The 22035-nt window shown below is 45.7% G+C and overlaps 1 protein-coding gene across 2 annotated transcripts in view; it reads left to right on the forward strand.

Moving 5' to 3' along the window:
• Nucleotides 1-22035, forward strand: part of ATP8B1 (ATPase phospholipid transporting 8B1) — a 111795-nt gene that overhangs the window by 45838 nt on the left and 43922 nt on the right. For both annotated transcript variants that reach the window (XM_029218929.1, XM_029218937.1), the window contains exon 2: nt 5184-5386. In XM_029218929.1, the coding sequence (XP_029074762.1) occupies nt 5206-5386 (181 nt within the window). In that variant the 5' untranslated portion in view covers nt 5184-5205. The remainder of the gene's footprint in view (nt 1-5183; nt 5387-22035) is intronic.

The following is a 22035-nucleotide window of genomic DNA, read 5'->3' on the forward strand; positions in this document are numbered from 1 at the left end:
GGGTTTCCCTCTCTCTCCTTCAGACCCCCTCCTCCACAAAGGGAACAGAGAATTTCATGAATTCATTCAGTTCACAAGCATTTCAGAGCCAATTATCTAAAGATGGCAAGTGATAGATGTTAGTGGTTCAGATTTGGAAATCCTGCCGTTTACCCCTCCTGTCTTCTGGGGATGATGACCAAGAGGGCTGAATACTGCAGAAGGCAGGATGGGAAATAAGGCATCTTCCTCCTCCGCCCTTTTTTTAACAGATGAGAAAAATGAGCTTCCAAAATGGTAATAAAGTGGTGAACGGTAGAGCCGTGGTTTGAATCCAGACCTATGTTCTTTCCAATTAATCATGCTGCTTTTCAGCCTGACCAGGAGCTGAGGACATTTTCCTAAGATCATGTGACCAGAAGAATCCTTGAATGCTAAATCACATTGATGACTTTTTAAAAATCCTGATAAATCTTTTGCTTCCTTGCTCTAATATTTATTCACATTTATATCCAATGTCGAGATTATAAGCACATGGATTAATGATGAAATACTGCATTGAACTGGGTATTGGCAGATGCGTGACCACAGCTTCCTCACAGGAAATGGGAGATGATGGTGTGCTGTTACCTCAGGTGTTTGGAATTGCGTGTCTTTTCTAGTTAAACAGCTATGCAGCAGTTGAAATAGTACCATTCCCAATCAATAGGGCAACTGTACGATTTAGGGACGTTTCCCCACCACTACACCTGGTGGTTTATTTCACATTCCCAAAGCATGCATGATTTATCCGGGTCAATAATGATTTTATGTGACCATGGGCATTTGATATTGACCACTTCTTTTGTTGCTGTCTCTTATTATCTTTTCTTTTAGTTTAGGGGTCAACAGACTTTTTTTCTGTGAAGGGCCAGATGGTAAATATTTTAGCCTCTGAAGCCATCCGGTGTCTATCACAGCTATTCAACTCTTCTGTTGTGCAAAATCAGCCATAAACAATACATAAAGGAAAGAGCAAGGATGTGTTCTAATAAAACTTTAGTTACAAAAACAGATGGTTGGCCAAATCTGGCCCTCAGGCTATAAGTTGCTGACTCCTGTCTAGACTGTAAGTCTCCAAAGGACAGAGTCAAAAGTGCCTCCTGTGTGGTTTCTGGAGAGGCCTCTCTCCTTGGCCGCCGTCTTGCAGCATCCCCATATGGCCTTTCCTCTGTGCACATGCAGAAAGAGAGAGCTCTTGGGTGGTTTATCCTCTTCTTATAAGGATGTGAGACCCGTTGGATTGGGGCCCCACCCGTATAACATTATTTAACCTCAGTCACCTCTTTAAAGGCCCTATCTTCAAACACAGTCGCGTTGAGGGTTAGGGCTTCAATCTTTGAATTTTAGGGGGAGGCAGTTCAGTCCATAACCCATAGGAAGGGTCTAAGCAGGAGAGTGGCATGACTCTGGTGGCCGGGTGGAAGTGGATTGTGGGAAGTCCTGTTAGACTCCACCTGCAGCATTTCAGGAGAGAGATGGTGGTGCCTGCATTAGGGTGGTGGCTGTGGAGATGGAGAGGAAGAAATGGGTTGGAGGAATGTGTTTGGGGAGAAATGACAGGCCTTGCTGTGTCCTGGGGCTGTCACACATAATTTACTTACCCGTATCCCTCAATAACTTGGATGGTGGTTTGGTTCCCAGTGCCTCCGGTAGCAGTCTGCACCGAGCAGGTGCCCAGTGTAGGTTGAATAAATGCGCAGGTGTCTGTGACGTGCTGGAGTGATGGGAAGAGACATTACAAAGTTTCCAAATCCATGTATGTAGTGCCTGCTTTACAGAGATCATGGTTTAGACCTGGAAAGCTGCTTTATGTCACCTAGGGCTTCCAAGAAATGATTTCTAGCTAACTTTTCTTTGGTAGCCTAAGATGGCAGAGCTAAACTATTCCATGAGTGTCTGCATTACACTCACATATGTACAGCAAAGAACTTCCTGCTCAGCTTAGAGGTCCCCACCCAGCCTTCCAAGTCAGCCGCCCAGATCTGGCCTGTGGCAGGTGTTCGGCTGCTGAGTTGCTTGGTTGTGCAGTGGTCTGCTTTCTTTGGATCCCGTGCTTGTGGTTGTAAATCTCTTCCTTTTTGTTTGTCTCCTCCTTCAACCTCGAAGGACTGGATTCCATCTTCCATCTTTTTTTTTTGTTTTTTTTTTTGGTCGCACCATGTGGCTTGTGGGATTTTAGTTCCCTGACCAGAGATTGAACCCAGGCCCTCTGTAGTGAGAGCACGGAGTCCTAACCACTGGACCGCCAGGGAATTTCCTGGATCCAATTTTTTAAAAATTAATTAATTAATTTATTTTTGGCTGCGTTGGGTCTTCGTTGCTGCGTGTGGGCTTTCTCTAGTTGCAGCGAGCAGGGGCTACTCTTCGTTGTGGTGTGCGGGCTTCTCATTGAGGTGGCTTCTCTTGTTGTGGAGCACGGGCTCTAGGTGCATGGGCTCAGTAGTTGTGGCTCACGGGCTCTAGAGCGCAGGCTCAGTAGTTGTGGCGCACGGGCTTAGTTGCTCCATGGTATGTGGGATCTTCCCGGACCAGGGCTCGAACCCCTGTCCCCTGCATTGGCAGGTGGATTCTTAACCACTGCCACCAGAGAAGTCCCCCTGGGTCCGACTTTAACATGGGAAATAAGCACGGAGAGGCTTGGCAATAATGATAACGAAATGATCACTTACAAAATGTTTCTACAGAATGCACTTAATGCCACTGACCTGGATACTTAAAAATGGTTAAAATGGTAAATTTAGTTGTGTATATGTACTACAATAAAGAAACTTTCTCTATGATGCTTTCAGACTTTTCAATATTTTCTATGCCCCTGTAATGGAGAGATTAGATACTAAGTCTGCCACTTACTAGCTGAGCCTCAGTCTCCTTATCTGAAAGATGGGTAGATAACATCTCCTTCTCAGGGTTTTCCTGCTTGACAGATAGTAGGTGCTCAATAAATGGTCACCACTTTTATTATGTTTGTTCTGAAAAATTTCTGGTGAAAGTCTGCCTTTGAGAGTTTGGGAATTTTTTAAGGAGTATATTAAAATATTAGCTAAAGCATAAAACCACAAGTAGGACCAATTAAACACATGTAAATTCCCAAGAAATAGTCATTTACTAACCCGCAGAAAATTGGGAGAGCGGAAAAATGTTTTACCTGGCAACTAAAGGTTTTAACTGTGAATACGCCTGTGCTTAAGTATAACCATATTTTGTAATACTCTAATATTTTACTTCGCAGTGAGGGGCACATGCATTTCAGAAGTGATTTTTGGAGATGGAAAAGGCAACAGGGATAGATTCCCCACACTGTTCCATTTGTTATTGTAAAACACAGTTTTTCTAATTACGGAAATAATTGTTAACAATAACAGCGACTGACGTTTGAGTACTTTCTAGGCTAAATACCAAATCGAGCACTTTCCATACATCATCTCACTGAGAATCATGCACGGCAGTTGTTGAAATTTGGGGAAATGAATAAATGTCTGCGAATAACTGGGACTATTCTGTACATGTGGATTGTTAACTCGCCTTTCAACTAAATGTGTTTGGGTTTTTGCAATGTCATTAAAAACTTGTCCCACCGTGATCTAAATTGTTTTGCGCTGTCCCATTGTGTGAAGATGCCACAATTTATTTACACCGTTGCTAATCATTGGATATCCACGTTGCTTCTGGGTTTTGTTTTAAATAATATTGGACAAATTCCTCACATAAGTATTTGAACATTTCCTAGATGTACACCTATGGTTATAAAAATTTAGATGTTCAAGATGCTAGATTTGGTATAAAGCATGCAGCCAGCGAAATGGTTCCACTCAAGGCAACTAACACTTGATGAAAATATCTAACGAACTGTAACATAAACGTAGAATATAAAAGATGTCTCCTTGGAAAGCAATTGCTCTTGCTTCAAAATTTCAGTAATTATTGTACAAGTTATCCAGCGTTGCAAAGGTTTGGTTTTCTCCTCTATAGAGTACAAATAACAATACCACCTTCGCTAGGGTGGTATAGGACATTTCAAGGAGCCAATGTTTATAAAGCATTTCATGCAGAGCCCCGCACGCAGTTAACACTAAATAAATGTGAGCTGCCTTTATTAATGATAATGAGTACATGTAGGTATGAAGCTTATGTAAATAATGCCAGGCTGTATGTCTGTCCTCACAAAGCCTGGGGTATTAGTGTAAATATTTTCCTAATATAAATATAACTGAGGTTGTACTTGGCACTTATAAAGTGTCACTTTATACAGTGGTGTATACACAAACACAAATTTTAAATATAGGGAGTGGGTGGTGGCAGTTAGGCAGTAGGCTAGGATGTGCTTTCAAGAAGTCATTAGTAAAGTTTGAGGACCTAAGCTTGTATTTAAATGCATCACAGAGTAAAAGCTCAGAATATTAGCGTTAGCAGAAAGCAGATATCTTAGGACAGTGGTTTTCAAACTTTGCCAGCAATCCACAATTTCCAAAAGAAATTCATTTCCATTAAGACCCACGATGCAAATAAATGTATATATGTGTCTGTTTTGTAAAACTGTTCCCCAAACAGTACTAACTCTTTTCATGCGTGCTGTACTCTGATATTTTAAAATCTGTTTCACTTTATTTTAATGTTGGTTGTGAACCAATTAAATTAATTTTGCTGGGTAGAGACCCACGATTTGAAACACAACCTTAAAGCCTGTATACCCTTAAAAAAAGAAAGTTTGCAGCTACATTACAGTTGTAAATTCTCACCCAAGCATTTAATCAATAATGAATGGTTTTGTTGTTATTTGCATGATAATTTGAACTTTGGGATTATTATTCAGGCATATTTCCACGTTAGTAAGTCAGGTTCTGTTAAAAGCGTCGTAACCGGGGCTTTCCTGGTGGCGCAGTGGTTGAGAGTCCGCCTGCCGATGCAGGGGACATGGGTTCGTGCCCCGGTCCGGGAAGATCCCACATGCCACGGAGCGACTGGGCCCGTGAGCCATGGCTGCTGAGCCTGCGCGTCCGGAGCCTGTGCTCCGCAAGGGGAGAGGCCACGACACCGAGAGGCCCGCATACCACACACACACACACACACACACAAAAAAGCGTTGTAACCGAATGCAGGCAGAATTCAACCAAAAACTGGGTATGAGCCATGTTTCACTCTGGTTTCCCTATCTTTTAAACCAGGTAGTTCCAATTTGCCAGCAGAATGAATACAAAAAGAGACTCAGAAACGACATTTGAGGAGGATTCTCAGCCTAATGACGAAGTGGTCCCTTACAGTGATGATGAAACAGAAGATGAACTTGAAGACCAGGGGCCTGCGGTGGAACCAGAGCAGAATCGAGTTAACAGAGAAGCAGAGGAAAACCGGGAGCCATTCAAAAAAGGTAACACGCTGGGACCTGGCAATGAGGTACTTGTCCGTCCTCACAGGGGCAGTGGCAACAGGTGCAAAGGACAGATGGTCCAGGAGGCATCTTCCTTCTCTTAGCTTCAGATGAAACTTGAAGCGCTTGGAAAAGTACACATTGTCCTCGGTGTGGTAGGACTGGTGGACCATAGCTGACAAGTTCTGCAGAGGAAATAGAAGGTCTTGCTTCGTGCCTATACATTTAGAAGGAAGCTGAGTGTGAAAGAATTTGCTTGTTACCACACCCAAGAACCTTGGAGTCACCATACCTTTGGTTCAGTCATTTGTGAATATAAAAGGGTTTTGACTCTCCAGTTAAAAAAAAAAAAAATTATGGGTCTCCGCTCGCCACGGATGCAGCAAACTGTGCTCCCTGCCTAGAATCAGGGCAGCTTCAAGGCAGGGTCTAGACCACGGATTGGCAAACGTTTTCTGTCAGGGGCCAGGTAGTAAATATTTCAGGCTTCGTGAGTCATACAGTCTCTGTCAGAACTACTCAGCGTTACTGATGTTTCTTGAAAATGGCCATAGACACTCTGTCATTTAGGGTAACAGAACGTAGCTGACTTGTATGATTTTGCTTTTTCCCTTGTGGCTTTTCTTTTTCATTCCCTGCTGGTTCTCCCACCCCAGCAAACACGGGTGTTCTTTTTTTCCTTTGCTCCATGAGGAAGCTGATCCTTTTCTCTTTAGACCCCAGATCTGCTTCAGATTTCAGGTTGAAAATGTTTTCCTCCACGGTCCCTTGCATTCCAGCTAAATAACTTCAGTTTCCCATTCACAGAAATCTCCAGGAAATTGTTCTATTTCTGACTCTCCACATACACCTCTCCCCAGCCTCAATCAGAATAATCTCTGGTTTTATCTGGTTTCCCCAGAGCCTCTGTCATTGCCGATCTGCCCTTCCAGGCCTGCCAGAAGCCTGCTTTCCTTATGTCACTCCCTGCCCGTCTCTCCCTCCAGGATTCTGCTGCCTGTTAAGCTGGTTTTTTTTTCCCCCAACAGGTTTCACCTGTAGAAAAAGTGACACAGCGTGAAATCCTACTTATGTAATGATTCTTCCTGCTCTCTGGTCAGATGGTGCCTGTCTCCTGCTCTTCTGTGTAGGGACGTGCATGTGCCACAAGGGCCCCCTGCCACCGCAGGCTTCAAAACCTGGGAAGGCCACTGTCTCAAGTCTATTGTTTTCCCATCCTCAGCTTTCCGTATCAAACATTTAGAATTATCGGATCTTACTGTGGATTTCTGGCTGTAATTTTCAGCTATTGAGTATAAGTGCTTTCTGCCTTGACGCAGAAAGCACTACAATCACGGTAATGGAGCTACCGTGCAATGGAATCACTGCCAATCTGAACAGGAATGTGGTGTCTGTCATAACACGTCCAGACTGGATATCGTTCAGGCTGAAGTAGCCTGACGAGTTAGCACGGGGAGTTCTAGCTGATCGCCGAAATAGTAATAATGTGTTTCTTCCTCATTCCTTCTCCCACTGTGTTTCTAAGTTTCATATCTCTACCGTATGTGGGTATCTGATGAGCTGACACTGCAGTTCTCTAGGGGTGAACTTTGCTGTTGGTGCTTGGTGCCATGTTATCAGATGTGTGGTCCGGGACAAGGCCAAGGGATGGGGTTGGGTGACTTTGGAAATGTCAGAGGGGCACGTAGTGGGCGGAAACTCCCACCTCTGTTTTTTTCCACCTCTGCCTTCACATGCGGCTGCCCTGGGCACTTTCTGATCGTTCAGTTCACAGGTCATGTTTCTTGTAGATTTCTACCCCCAGAGCACAGGCATTGAGGGAGCTCGGACTTCTTCAGAGTCTTTTCCAGTGGTGGTTTATATTTCTAGGGGAATTTGGTGGTTTTCAAAAACCCTTGTCAAGTGACTTTGCCTGTGACTTTAAAAAACATTATTATCGGGCTTCCCTGGTGGCGCAGGGGTTGAGAGTCCGCCTGCCGATGCAGGGGACACGGGTTCGTGCCCTGGTCCGGGAAGATCCCACGTGCCGCGGAGCGGCTGGGCCCGTGAGCCGTGGCCGCTGAGCCTGCGCGTCCGGAGCCTGTGCTCCGCAGCGGGAGAGGCCACGACAGTGAGAGGCCCGCGTACCGCAAAAAAAAAAAATTATTATCATTATTATTAACTTCTTTTTGGCCTTGCTGCGCGGCTTGCGGAATCTTAGTTCCCCGGCCAGGAATTGAACCCAGGCCCCAGCAGTGAAAGTGCAGAGTCCTAACCCCTGGATTGCCCGGGAATTCCAAAAACATATTATTGTTCTAACACCTCTGTGTGCCCTTTCCAAACACAGAGAGGGCATTTATTAAGTGCTAGACCTCTTTACTTCCGTTCCCTCGTCTGCCCTGTGTCCCTTACGGCCGCTCTGCTTCCTCCCCCCCCCCACCCCTTCCTCCCTTCTTTCTCTGCATCCGTCTTCCCCTCTTTTAATTTTTCTCCCATATTCTAACTTGGGCATTTTCCCAGTGAAGGTCAGTGTCACTCTGACTTCCCTTTTTAACTATAATCTGTCTGTCTTGACATTTTACATGAAGGACAGTTTTCTTCAAAGAATTCACTTCTTTAGAGCACTGGAGCGTGAGTCACTCTGCGAAGTACCATCCAGTTGAGTGACACTGGGGACCCAGGCCTATTACAGCAGAGCAATGTCTAAAAATGTGTGAACCATGTTCATTTTTTTAGCCGTATCTTTTTTTTTTTGGTGGGTCTTCGTCGCAGTGCATGGGCTTCTCATTGCGGTGGCTTCTCTTGTTGTGGAGCATGGGCTCTAGGCGCCCGGGCTTCAGTAGTTGCGGCGCATGGGCTTAGTTGCTCCACGGCATGTGGTATCTTCCCAGACCAGGGCTCGAACCCGCGTCCTGTACATTGGCAAGCCGATTCTTAACCACTGCACCACCAGGGAAGTCCTTTAACCATATCTTAGTGCAGAAAATTGGTTTTCTTTTTTTTTTAAAGATGCTTTAGCCCCACTGAGCTTTAGTAAGCCAGTGTTTTGAGAGACCATTGCAAGTGCTTTTCAGCGGAAGGATGTTTCTTGTGTGCTGTGAGAATCGAGAACGGGTGTAAGCCTGCTGTTAGAATGTGCCGTGAAGGAAGAAAGAAGCCCACAGATTTTACTAAAGTCCCTTTACCCTTGGTTTCCTTTGAGCAACTGGTGACAAAAACAAATGGGGATGTTTCTATCTGATGGAATGAACATTCTCATTTCCTGAACACACAAGAACGGTATATCCCAGAATGTGTTCTGAGAAACAGTAGTTTTGCCAGATATTCCCAGACACAAAGGTTCTGTGGTCCCTGAGACCAGAAACTCAGAATTCTTTATCCTTTAATTGGAGTTTAAGGTTGTCCATTAGCAGAAAATGATGCAAGAAAGTTTAGACTTTAAAGAAGCCAGTTTAATTTTATTTAGCCACAGGTTCCTAAAACTCCTTGACTCTAGAATTCCTTGACTCTAGGTGCTTTTCTGGTTTGTTTGTGTAGCTTACCCCTCCACCATCCTGGTGTCCCCAGGTCAACTCCCTGGGTAATTCTGTGCCAGTCGGGAACCAGCTTAGAGACGAAGTCCTTGGGAATCAATAAGTGCTCTGCATTAGTGCGCCCTGGCTCGCTCTTGTGAGCCTGCGGATGGAATGAGAAAGCTGTGTCCTACCTTGTTGGCAGCGTTGCTTTGTCAGTTAACTCTCCCCTCTTTCCGCGCTGGCTGGCTTACAAATACACTCACCGCTTGTCCTACAGCAAACTCTTACCTGAATCCTGCTTTCTGCCTCTGGCTGCTGTCCTGTCTCCTGTTCTCATGACCAAGCTTCTGAAAACCCATTTCTCTACCATCACATCCACCCGTTCCCCCGGTCCTTCCCCTCTGTGGGCTGCCCCACCCCGCTATGGGACACATTGTCTTAAAGATCACCAAGAAACCCCAGTGCCAAGTCCAGTGAGCTTTTTGTCAACCATTCTCTTCCTACCTCTGTTTGCTCTGAAGCGCTTGACCTTTTTGAAAGTCTCTCTTTCAGTAAACGCTGGCCTCCCTGGCAGGTGATGACACCTTCTCGTCTCAGTACTCCTCCTGTTTCTCCTTCCTCTGGCTACTCTTCCTTCCACCCTTAAAATGTTCCCATTCCAGGTCATCCTTTGTTCTCTGTCTACAGGCCTGCCTTTGGCAAGCTAATCCCCTTTACTCCACTTCATGTACCGCATCTCTGTACATGACCCTGAGAGGCAGTGTGCACGGTGGTGAAGAGGGAGGATGCTGGGCACGGGCTGTGTGGATTTCAGCCTTGGCTTCACCACTTTCTAGCTGTGTAACCTTGAGGAAAGGACTTCCTCTCTCTCTACCTCAGTGTCCCCATCTGCAAAATGGACATGATATGAGTACCTACTTCATTGGGTGGTTGTGAGGATTAAGTCAGAAAACAAATGTAAAGGAATGAGAACAGTTTCAGGCATGCAGTAAATACTCTATAAATATTAGCTGTTATCACCCCCACCCGTCATCTCCTCTCTCATCTTTCCATCGTCAGATCTTCTTCTTGACCCTCCCACTTCCTTTTGGGATGTTCAGATTCCCCTGGACCACCCCCCAGGCTGAAGCTGCTGAGTCACTCATTTTAACGGATCCTTCCATCCCCACATCTACGCAGAGTGAATGGGTGGATGGATGGAGAGGAGAGGTGGATGGGCTGAAGAACAGTTAATTTCCCAGCAATGAGTTTGCCCACATATTTAAGGAGAGTTCTGGTGATTTAGTGTCATCCCTGCCTCTGCCATCTTATAAACCTTTCCTGTTAGTACAAGCTTCTCCAGCCTTCTCTTTTTTTGGCAAATCTGTGGGCGGTTATGCTGACCCCACCCTCAGGCTTTCCTAGGCTCCTGTGGGTTCTCAGATAAAACCTTAGACTGGGTCTCCGATAGTTCAGCACACCTGTGGGGGGGGGGGCGGGCAAGGCATAAGAGTCTTCATACAGAGAAGACAGAGAGCTGTAGTTATGGAAAAGTCCACCCACGCGCACACAGAGCGACAGGAACAAAGCTAAAGGTTGCAAAAAAAGTCTCGCTCATGCAGTGACTTGGTCTTTTAATGGATTGACCTGTGGTTCAGCTCCAAGAGCTGTGACAAAAGAGTCTGCCCTGGATGGGGGTCAGGGAAAGCTTCCTTGTGGAAAGGTATGCCTGTGCTGTCAAGTGACAGATGAAGGAGAGTTAATTAGGGGCGGGGAGAGGAAGGAGCCTCCCGAATAGGGCGCCACATCCAGAGGGTCTGTGGCAGGAGGGAGGGTGGCGTGCCTGTGGCGCGTGGAGGAGCTGGGCCTCAGCCTGGGGGAATGAAGATGTTCTGAGCGGACAATTAGTAATCTCACTCCCCTCCACTTCAGCACCCATCACATTGTAACTTAGAAACGACTGGTTTCTACTTTATGCTGATTGTACATTACCCATCTTCCAGTTAAAGCTGTAAGCGCTCCAAGGACCCAAGGTCCAATCTGTCTTATTCTGAGCTGGTGTCAGGGCAGCAGGCGTGGGGGGCATTTGTCATAGAGGCTTGGTGGGTGTTGGTGACTGACAGCATCGGAGGCTTCAACAGAGGTATGAATAGGGAACCAGGTGAGCGCTCCAGAGGCCTTCCCTGGTCAAGGAAGGCTTCCTGGAGGTGAGGACACCTGCGCTGAGTCCTGAATAAGGGTGAGAGGCAAATTGGTCCCCGTGGTCTCAGGGGCAGGGCCTACCAGGCCGACGCAGCGTGAAGGAAAGCTCCAAGGGGCTGAGAGTTCAGGGAACTTCGAGTGATTCTTGGAGCTCAGTGACGGAGTGGGGCAGTGGCCGTGCTGAAGAGTTTGGCCCCTTTCCTGAGGGCCTCTGGGAGCCATGCCAGCAGTTTAGGCTGACAGGAACACAAATGGGAGTGCAGCAGCGGTCTCCTCCCACCACAGCTGCTCCGTAGCTATGTTTCCTCCTCTCAGTCCAATCTGCATGGTGGCAAAAGACGGCACTGCGCTGGGATCTGATTCCATCTCCTTTCCTTGGCGGCTCAGGCCCGTGTGATTGGGCCCCATCTTCCTCTCCCGGCCGAGCTGGCTGGCTGGCTGCCTGCCTGCAACTTGCAGGCTTATTCACACGTCCCATTCACCCTGTTCTACGCTCAGTCCCTGGTTCGAGCAAGTCTTTGCCTCCTCCACGACTTTCCATCCACTCTTCCCCACGACCAGAGCAGCCCCCTTCTCTGTGGCCATCTCCTTCTCACCCTTCAGGGCTTGATATAGGCATCACTCCCTTAAAGAAGCCTTCTCTGACCCCCAGCCCCAGCCTGGAGCAGACCCCTGTTGTCTGGTCTCAGAGCCCCTTGCACTTTCCTTCACACCCCTGCGGGCATTAATGATTATGTCCTTGGATGACTGTGTGAAGTAGGGATGAAGCTTCCCCAGTAGACGGTTGGCTTCATGAGAATTGAGGCCATATCTGTTCCATCAGAGCACGTAATAGACACTCAATAAATATACACTGGGTACATACATTTGTTTAGAAATCCTACATTGGCCGCAGTGGGGAGAAGGGAGTAGATAATAATCCAAGTGAGGATCAAAACCAAGACGGCCAGGATGCAGAGAAGGGGACAGATCATGACATACGTTAGGGATTTGACATTCACAAGGGAAAAGGATGCCTGAGGAATAATTTCTGGCTTAGCTGCCCACCACCCCACCCTACACCCAGTGGATATTCCAGTTATCTATTGCTACATAAAACACAATCTCAACTTACTGGCATAAAATGACCATTTCACAATGTTCACAGATTCTGGGAGTCAGGAATTCAGATAGGACACAGCAGAGACGACTTGTTTCTGCTCTAAGATACCTGGGCCCTCAGCTATGGAGATGAACAGCTGAGGTGACTGGGGCCTGGAATCATCTGGAAGCTTCTTTACTCCTATGTCTGGCATCTGAGCTGGTAACTCAAAGGCTCAGCTGGGTCTTTCAGTGGGAGCACCTCCACGTGGCTGGGCTTCTCCCAGCATAACGCTGGGCTACCGTGGGAGCATTCTAGAGGGACCATCTGGAGAACCAATGTCCCAAGACATCAGAGTAGAAGCTGGTCACAGAATTCATGCAGCATCCCTTGTGCTACCTGCTCTTGGTTACAGAAGAGTCACTGAGGCCAGCCTTGATTCAAGGGAAAGGAAATTAGTCACCTCTTCTTGATGGAGGGGTAACAAGGTCACGTTGCAGGATTGGAGATACTGTTGCAGCTGCCTTTAGAAGGTGCCTTCTGCCTCAGTGAATAACAGAGCTGTTTGTGGGGATAAGTAGTGTGGGGGGGAGCCCCTTGTAGGTCAAGGAGAGGGTGGTGGTTTTGAACTTGACCAGTTTTGGATATTTGTAGGAATTCCACTTGTGTTGCTGGGTAGCTGGCAGCTTAGAAATATAGGATGAAGTAAGGAATGACCAAGAATGGTGCAGCATCGTCCCTGGGAACCGTTAGAATTTTAAATTCCTAAGCATACGGTAATAGCACTGAACTTTAGTTCCCAGACTGGGTATTCTTAGGGAGAGGTGAGTTCAGTTTTAGGAGAGGAGCCCCTCTATAAGCACACAGGCACCCCCCAGCCCCGACCCTGGGCTCCTGGAGTACACATTTGCCCAGTTTGCATACCGTCTGTGCTCGTGAAGTTAGCAAAGACATGCGACTAATGTCCAGGAGAACTGAATAATTCTGATTCTACAACTTTGGAATTGGAGATGATTCAGACAGAGGCTTTAGTGTCTTATCTTTGTTTTTGTTTTTTGTTGAAAGCCAAACAGTACTGTGAGGAAGATTGTGCAGGCGATGCTAAACCACTTGCAGGACCACTTCTAGGCACCTCTGAAGCACATGCCTGCAAGCAGCTGGCAGGCTAGGCACGCACCTCTCTCTCTCCTTGAGAGCCCACCCCCAAAGATCTGTCTTCTTGACGGGGTTGGGTGGCTCTCTGTGCTTGAAAATATAAAACTGCATTTGTTTAAAAAATCTTTTCCAACTCAGAATTTCATTGATCAAAATTCTGTTCGGGGGCGAAATGATCATTGGTCGACAGTATTTAAGGTGGAATGTTTAATCGTTAAGGCTTAAAGATATCACCACAAGAGCCTCAGAACACAGAGAGGAAGTTCTCTCTTAGAGCATACATTCGGACCAGATGTGGCATCAACAAAACAAGGGCAGCTAGATCACTGGTGAAAGTGATATCTTCAGATAAAAATACAGAATTAAGGGTGTTGATCTTTAGAGCATCCATGAATTTTTATCTGGAATCAAAAAACAGATTAAGCTAGTCCATTAAAATATAGAAATCCTAGGAAATCCAGGAGACATGCTGAGGAGCTCTGTTTTCCACTTAATTTGATGCATTTTGAATTTTTGACCCACACCCCATGTGGAGATTCTACTTTGGCTACTTATTCTCTTTCTCTAATCAGCCATAAACTTCCTTCCACTACAGCAGCCTTAAGAACATCACAGGAACTGGTGGCTTGTAAACTAAAGGCTGTGTGGGGTGTTCCTGGCTGAGTGATTTGTAATGACAGAGCAGGTGTTGAGACTGCGTTGTCTCACTTTATAGAACTTGCTTTGAGCAATGTCATTTATGACTGAACCTCAAGTGAGAAGCTCTTTTGCTCATGGACACCCAACTCAGCTATTGCTTTCCTGGTGCCACTTTGGAACCTGAGTCTCTAAAGTAGGTGTTTAATGATAGAAGTCACCTTAGGAGGACACTAACTAGGGTTTTTAAAAATATATATATAAATTTATTTATTATTTTTGGCTGCGTTGGGTCTTCGTTGCTACGCATGGGCTTTCTCTAGTTGTGGCGAGTGGGGGCTACTCTTCGTTGCAGTGCGCTGGCTTCTCATTGCGGTGGCTTCTCGTTGCGGAGCACGGGCTCTAGGCACGCGGGCTTCAGTAGTTGTGGCACGTGGGCTCAGTAGTTGTGGCTCGCGGGCTCTAGAGCGCAGGCTCAGTAGCTGTGGCACACGGGCTTAGTTGCTCCACGTCATGTGGGATCTTCCCGGACCAGGGATTGAACCCGCGTCCCCTGCATTGGCAGGCGGATTCTTAACCACTGTGCCACCAGGGAAGTCCCTAACTCTAGGGGGTTTTAATCCTGCCAATGCATTAGAATCACATGGGGAGCTTTTAAAACTCCATAGGTGCCTGGACCCAGCCCCTGGAGGCGCTGATACAGTAGGTCTGGAGTGAGGCAAGGGGAGAATTCCACCAGGTCCATCTAATCCACTAGTGCACCTGCTCTTCAAGCAAGGTCTACCAGTTGGCCTCACGAGGGTTCTGATTAAATGTAGAACCTTGGGCTCTTCCCAGATCAGCCAATCAGAATCTATTAACAAAGACCCCAGGTGATTAGTAGGCACATTCAAGTTTGGAAAGCACCATGAGAATAAAGATTCTCAATGAGGAGAGGGGCATTTATTTTAAAATCTAAAGTCCTACCTTGCTCATACCCTGCAGTGTACTGCTTCAGTGACAAGGTGTGCTGTAAGGAGGGTTTGTCACCCTCAGATGGATGTGATGGAGGCAGGAGAAAGGCTGGGAAATGCTGCTCTTGAACAGTGGATAGCAGCCTTGCCTGCAGGTTAGGGTCACCTGAGACCTTTGCTGGGTTCACCCCAGTCTAATGCAAAAATCCCTGGGGGTGGAGCCCTGAGCATCCGGATAAAAGCCCGGATTCCAGTAGAATCAAGGGCAACTCATCCCATTTCAAGGTACATAGGAATTCATTGGGGATCTTGTGAAAATGCCCTTCTGGTGCCAGGTCTGGAGCATGGCCTGAAATTGTGCATTTCTAACTGGATGTCAGGTGATACACCTGGTCCACACCTTGAGTAGCAAGTGTGAACAAGGTGAAGTTGTGTGTTTTTTCTTTTCTTTCCACAAGCAAACAGCAGCATTTGGCCTTTTGCTTTGCCTTTAGTCTATCAGTTTTTGAGTTTCTTTTTTTCTTTTACTTGGTGGTGGGAATGGGGAGCAACAGAGCTGAATGCTACAAACACCACACAATCAAGCAGATAAACTCGATAAAATCTTGACTCTAGCCTCTTACCTGCCCATACTTCGTGCCTTTCCCATTTTCTCAAAAGCTTTTCAAACTGTCACCACTCTCCGGAGGGTGCTTCGTAAGTCAAGAAACTCAAAGCTGTTCAAACCCTCGCTTATCCTTCTCTGCCCCTCACCTTGAAGCCATCCCACCTGCTCTACGCACCCCTACCGTCAGCCATCCCCTCTTCCTGTTTCCTAACGCCCTCTCTCCTGGCCCCTTCAGTCTCCCCCTCCTAAAAAACACCTCCTGATGAGCCCAACTCCCCTTTAGTTTCTCATCCAGGAGAAATGTATTTCAATCAGGTCACCAGTGTGGTTTTGTGATCACCAAATCATTGGGCATCTATGCCCTTTCTTACCGGGCAGCCCGCTACTTGCCCCTCCTGTTCTGCCTCCATACTCCCTACCTGTGTAATCCATTCACTCTCATGATTTCAACTAACGTCTGAGTGTTGAGGACCTTCAAATCTGTGTCTTTGACCTGAACCTCAGCCTGGAGTTCCAGCTTGGTTTCTACAGCTCCTGGATGGACGTTTCCACCCTTGTGTCCTATGGGGGTCTTCAGTTCACCAGATCTGAAAATGCATTGTCCCCCCAACTAGATGGATACCTCTTAAGTTCTCTAGCTCATCTGTGGCACCTCTGTTCATCCAGTCACCCAAAGTAGGATCCTGGGGTCACTTTTTTCTCATTTTTATTTTTATTTTATTTTTTTAATTTATATATATTTTTATTGAAGTATATAGTTGATTTACAATGTTTCAGCCATACAGCAAAGTGATTCCGATATATATGTATACATATTATTTTTCAGATTCTTTTCCATTATAAGTTATTATAATACAAGTTATTGAATATGGTTCCCTGTGCTATACTGTTGGTCCTTGTTGGTTATCTATTTTATATATAGTAGTGTGTATCTGCTAATCCCAAATTCCCAATTTATCCCTCCCTCACATTTCCCCTTTGGTAACCACAGGTTTGTCTCTATGAGTCTACTTCTGTCTAGTAAATAAGTTCATTTGTATCATTATTTTAGATTCCACATTGAAGTGATATCATATGCTGTTTGTCTTTCTCCTGATTTCATTTTTATTCCCCATTCTTTCTTGCCCACATTCAGTCAGCTGTCCTATAGCTCTTGAATCTGTCTTCTCCCCATTTCTGTCCCCTTAGCCCTGGGTCAGGCTCTCATCAGCTCTCCCTTCCATGACTGAAGTTGTCTTCTGCCTTTAGACTTCTTCCCTTCAAATGTATCCTGTGCACTGCTCCTACTGTGACCCGGGCAAACCACGGTCTGGCCGTGCCACTCCCATCCTGAAGCCCCCGGTGGATGTCCCCTGCCCTCTGCTTGCCGTACCAGGCCCCCTCAATCCACTGGCTCTCAGCTCATCTCCTGTCCTTCCTGTGGTCCCCTTACACCCAGCTCTTCACATATGAACCCAGGCCCGGCTGTTTTCTGCCTTTGTGCTTTGGCCACTGCAGTTGTATTTATGCCTGGAATGCCCTTCACCCCTCTCCTCTCCCTGTACAGGCATGATCTGGGGGTAGCTTTTAAGAGTCCACTCAAGAGGTACCTCTTCCAGAAAGGTACCCCTTGACGCCACCATAGCCTGGCCGGATTCACTGCTGCTGCTTACAATTCCTGTCCTGCCAAGGGCTTAGCTCTTTCCTTACACTTTCTTCCACATTATACATTGTCTTCACTCCTGTATGTGTTTAGGTATCTCTCCCGCCTACCATGGAGAGACAGTGGGCTCCTCAAGGTAGGGATTGTGTCTGATGGAGAGACGCTTTCCATTGAAATGAGCTCTAGTTCTACCTTATTTTGCTTTTTGTTTTTTTTTAAATTGAAGTATAGTTGATTTACAGTATTGTGTTAATTTCTGCTGTACAGCAGTGACTCAGTTACACATACATACGTGTGTGTGTGTATATATATATATATGTATATATATATATTCTTTTTCGTATTCTTTTCCATTATGGTTTATCTCAGGATACTGAATATAGTTTCCTGTGCTATACAGTAGGACCCTGTTGTTTATCCCTTCTATATGTAATAGTTTGCATCTGCTAACCCCTAGTTCTACCTTATTTTAAATTAGTGGTTCTCAAACTTGAGTGTGCGTGCGAATCACCGGGGGAGGCTTGAGAAGACACTTTGTCGGGCCCATGCCTGGAAGTTCTGATATGACAGTTCTGCGGTAGTGCCTGAGAACTGGCATTTTTAACAAGTTCTCAGGTGATGCTGCTGCCACTGGTCTGGAACCCTCACTCCGTGAACCACTGCTACAAGACACGTCATGGTTACAGCTGACCTGTGTTTTCTCCATCTATATGTTCTAGAGACTATGGGTGTACATAGAGGTAGAGCCTAATCTAGGAAGACCAGAATCCCAAGACACCAGGGGGAGGAACTTCGTTTACTTTCCCAGGCAGGGTTGATCTCATGATTTGTTAAATCTCACCTTCTGTTCTACCCCTTGTGGCCTGTTGATGGTTCTGGACCCAGTTTAGAATGGAAGGACCCAGCGCATATATAGCTCAGTGACCGATATGCGTTCGTGACCTGAGAGAGGTAGAGCCCCTCCTGGCAGCAGGGCTGGGTGTGGACAGGGCACACTTTTCGCAATACCGTCTGCTTCCCCCTCCAACTTGACTCCCTCCAGGTCATGTCCAACCAGAGCCCCCAGGAGAACTTGGCCTGGCTCGCTGTTGGGTCATTGTTCCTCTCATTCGCCTGTTCTGAGTTCTGGCTGTTGTCAGCATCCTGGGCTAGTTCCCTTCTGTCGCTACTTTTGTTTGTTTTGCGGTGCGCGGGCCTCTCACTGCTGCGGCCTCTCCCGCGGCGGAGCACAGGCTCCGGACGCGCAGGCTCAGCGGCCGTGGCTCACGGGCCCAGCCGCTCCGCGGCATGTGGGATCCTCCCGGACCGGGGCACGAGCCCACGTCCCCTGCATTGGCGGGCGGATTCTTAACCACTGTGCCACCAGGGAGGTCCCAATGTTTGTTTGTTTGTTTGTTTTGCGGTACGCGGGCCTCTCACTGTTGCAGCCTCTCCCGTTGCGGAGCACAGGCTCCGGATGCGCAGGCCCAGCAGCCATGGCTCACGGGCCCAGCCGCTCCGCGGCATGCGGGATCTTCCCGGACCGGGGCACGAACCCGTGTCCCCTGCATCGGCAGGCGGACTCTCAACCACTGCGCCACCAGGGAAGCCCTGTCACTACTTTTAATCTTGCCTCTTTTTTGATCTACTTTTCCTGTATTTTGAAATACTGAAAAGTGCATAGAAAACAAATACATAGTTTAACAGATCATTATTAAGTGAGCACATGTGTAAGTACCACCCAGGTCCAGCACAGGAACATTGCTGGGGCCCCTGAAGCCCCACCCGAGTCTGTCCTACCCACCCCTTCCTGCTCCCTCCTCAGAGGTAACCTCCATCCTCATTTTTATAGTAATAACTCCCTCGATTTCCTTTATGGTTTTACAACCTACATATATATCCCTAAACACTGCAGTTTAGTTTTACATGTTTTCAAACTTTGTGTATAAATGGAATCAGACACTTGGAATGATTTGGAATGGAATACAGTATGTATTTGTATGTGTGTGTGTGTGTGTGTGTGTGTGTGTGGCTTTATTCTGAGATATTTTTAATATTTACTCATTGTTGAATGTAGATGTGGTTTTTACCCGTGACTGCATAGGTTTCCATCTTTTCCTGTCTTCTCTTCTCTTGATTTATTCCCACCCACCATCCCGCTGCCTTTAGAATAATATTTTTTTAAAGTATTAAACATAATGGCATAATGACCATAAGAAAGTCAAGCAACTTACGTATTTGATTTATATGTAAACCTATAAAGGAAGGAATTGAACTGCAAACATATTTTTTTCCAGAGGTAGTACATGCACATAGAGCTGATGATAAAAGGGTACAGAATGAAAACGAAGTCTCCCTCCCTGCCTCTTCTGTGTCTCAGCCGTGCAGTTTCCTTTCCCAGAAAGAAGCTGCTGTTACCAATTCCTCGTCTGTCCTTCCGGAGATAAACACACACTCCTTGCGCAAAGAACACTTACAAACATGAGCCCTTATATACCCACGGATACACATACACGTGATCACATGTGTGCAAGTGCGTGTGCATGCATGCGTTCCTGTTGTGCATTCGTCCTGTATGTCACATCGCTTAAAGCATGGTAGATACTCCCTGCTTTTATCACTTGGTGTAATTTGAAGATACTCCCTATCAGTACACATCAAGGTACCTCATTCTTTTTTGCAGACCACAGAGGCTGTCACTGTGTGGGTGTTTAGCCAGCTGCTCTTGGTGGTATTTAGCTTGTTTCTAATCTTTCTGATAAACAGGGATGCATTGAATAGCCCTGAGATATGTTGTTTCTTTATCCAAGAGTATATATACACTCACTCAGCGCGTGTGTCTGTGTTAAAGTTTGACAGATACGGCCAAATTGCTCTCCTCAGAGACCACCTAAGAGCCTGTTTACTTTGCCATTATAGGATAAAAATGGGCACGTAACTGAAGAATTGTACTTCTTTTTTGATGAACTTGAGTATCTTTTCATGTATTTAAGAGCCATTGAATTTCCCTGTGTATGAATGGTCTATTTGTCCTTTACCCATTTCTCTCTTGGGTTGTTTGTTTTTTTCTTTTCTGACACTAAACTTTTGATTGTTTCACTCTGCTAGTTTGCTGCAGCTTGTACCAACCAATGCAACTTTTTGGTTGCAGAGTTGTCTATAAATCAAGAGTTCAGAATCAGCTGTGAGAGGATGAGAGGCCAGGCGAAGCTGACTTGCTTTGCTGGATGGTGATGATCAAAGGACTTGGTGACCCTGGGAGCACCCAACATCATGTAGCCATATTTGCATACATTAAATACATGTTTACCAGATGATTTTTGAGCCACAGCTGGCTGATGGTAAATGCAACATGCATTGATGATTTTGTCAGGCACAACCTTTGTTAGCTTATTTCTCTCTAGCTTTTAACCAAAGGGTCATATGGTGAAGGTGAATTTTTTGCTGGTCAGTGTATTACTTCTTCTCTTTCCTTGGTCAATATTTCCATTCTAGAAAATGGGTCAAGGTTCCTACTTTTTCTATAAATTAGCCTTGTGGTCCAAGTGTCCGGTAAGGTTCTCTGTTTTAATTGGGTGCCTAGTAAATGTTTGATCAAAACCACAAATTTCCAAGCGTCATTTTGCTACCTTTCCTAAAGGCATGTGCTTTAGCGCAGCATTTCTCAAACCATATTAATAGGTGTTCTGTGATGGTTAAAAATGTGCCTGTGGCCACATTAATTTTGAAAAGATTGAATTAAATAAAATTAAATGTTTCTTTACTACAGGACTTCTCAGAGCCTTTAATACACCAGTGGGTCTATTGAATATCCAAGGGAGGGATGTAGGATGCTGTGTTTTGCAAATGTATTTGACCACAGAGCACGTTTCACTTACTTTAGGGTCTCTGATTGAAATATTCCTCAAGCAATTAGCGTGAAACTCAGGAAAGTATCAGGAAAAGGAACCAATTTCTTTGCCTGCTGATTTGTCTGGATTAGGCCAAACAAGGAACCTTGTTAGAAATAGGGTTATTGATTACTTGACTGCAATCAGGTTTCTGAAATTAACTACAAATGCTTCTGTGGTTAAGCTCAGTATATTGTAGACGAAGACGCTAGTTACTTTCTCCAAGCTCCCCAACAAGTTATTCAAACTGTAACATTAAGAGACCAAGGTCATTTCTAGCAGTCCCTTCACTGCCCCTGCTTGAGGTCAGATACTACCCTCTATCTGAGGCATCCAGTTCAAACTGGGCTGGGGAATGAGGGGGTTGTGCTGAGACAGAGGAACCACTGGCTGGAGGACTTAATTATGAAGCAAATTTAAAGAGCCACAAGGGGGACGAAGAATCCAACTCATTAACAGGGCAGCTTATTCTTTCCTCTTGAGTATTTCTGAGATTGATTTTTATCCCTTCTCATTGGTCTTTTCTCCCTTCTCGAGGAATCTTGTCTGTTTTTCTTCTCAACCTTCCTGAAGTTTTGAACGGCAGTTCTCAGAGGTATTCTAGAACACTCGTGACCAGGGATGTGTTACAAGTCATCTGGGAGCCAAATTAAACCTTTAAAAAATTGCAAGTTACCATAAAATAGAATGGATTCAAGATTACCCTAAAAATATCTTTTTTTAACCTACTTTCATTTCGATCTCCTTTTTCAGTCGAAAAGAAATGTTCTGATTGCACACATTCTACAGCCCTCAGGAGCTGTCGTGTAGTTCCATTTAAATTTTCCCTTTTGATAATATCGCATGTAAGCTAAAAAGATGCTTAGGACATTTCCATTTGTCATGACATAACAGTTATGATTACCCAATGAATGGCAGTCCAAATGATGCAAGAGAAATTTTCAATAATGGTATAGTGGTTTTTAAAAAGTCATAAGGTTAATTATTTGCTTTCTTCAGTAGTCTGCAACTGTTCCTTTTGCAGTATTATA

The sequence above is a fragment of the Monodon monoceros genome, unplaced genomic scaffold (assembly GCF_005190385.1).
Source record: "Monodon monoceros isolate NGI ecotype Baffin Bay Population unplaced genomic scaffold, NGI_Narwhal_1 Super_Scaffold_1, whole genome shotgun sequence".
Lineage (NCBI taxonomy): Eukaryota > Metazoa > Chordata > Mammalia > Artiodactyla > Monodontidae > Monodon > Monodon monoceros.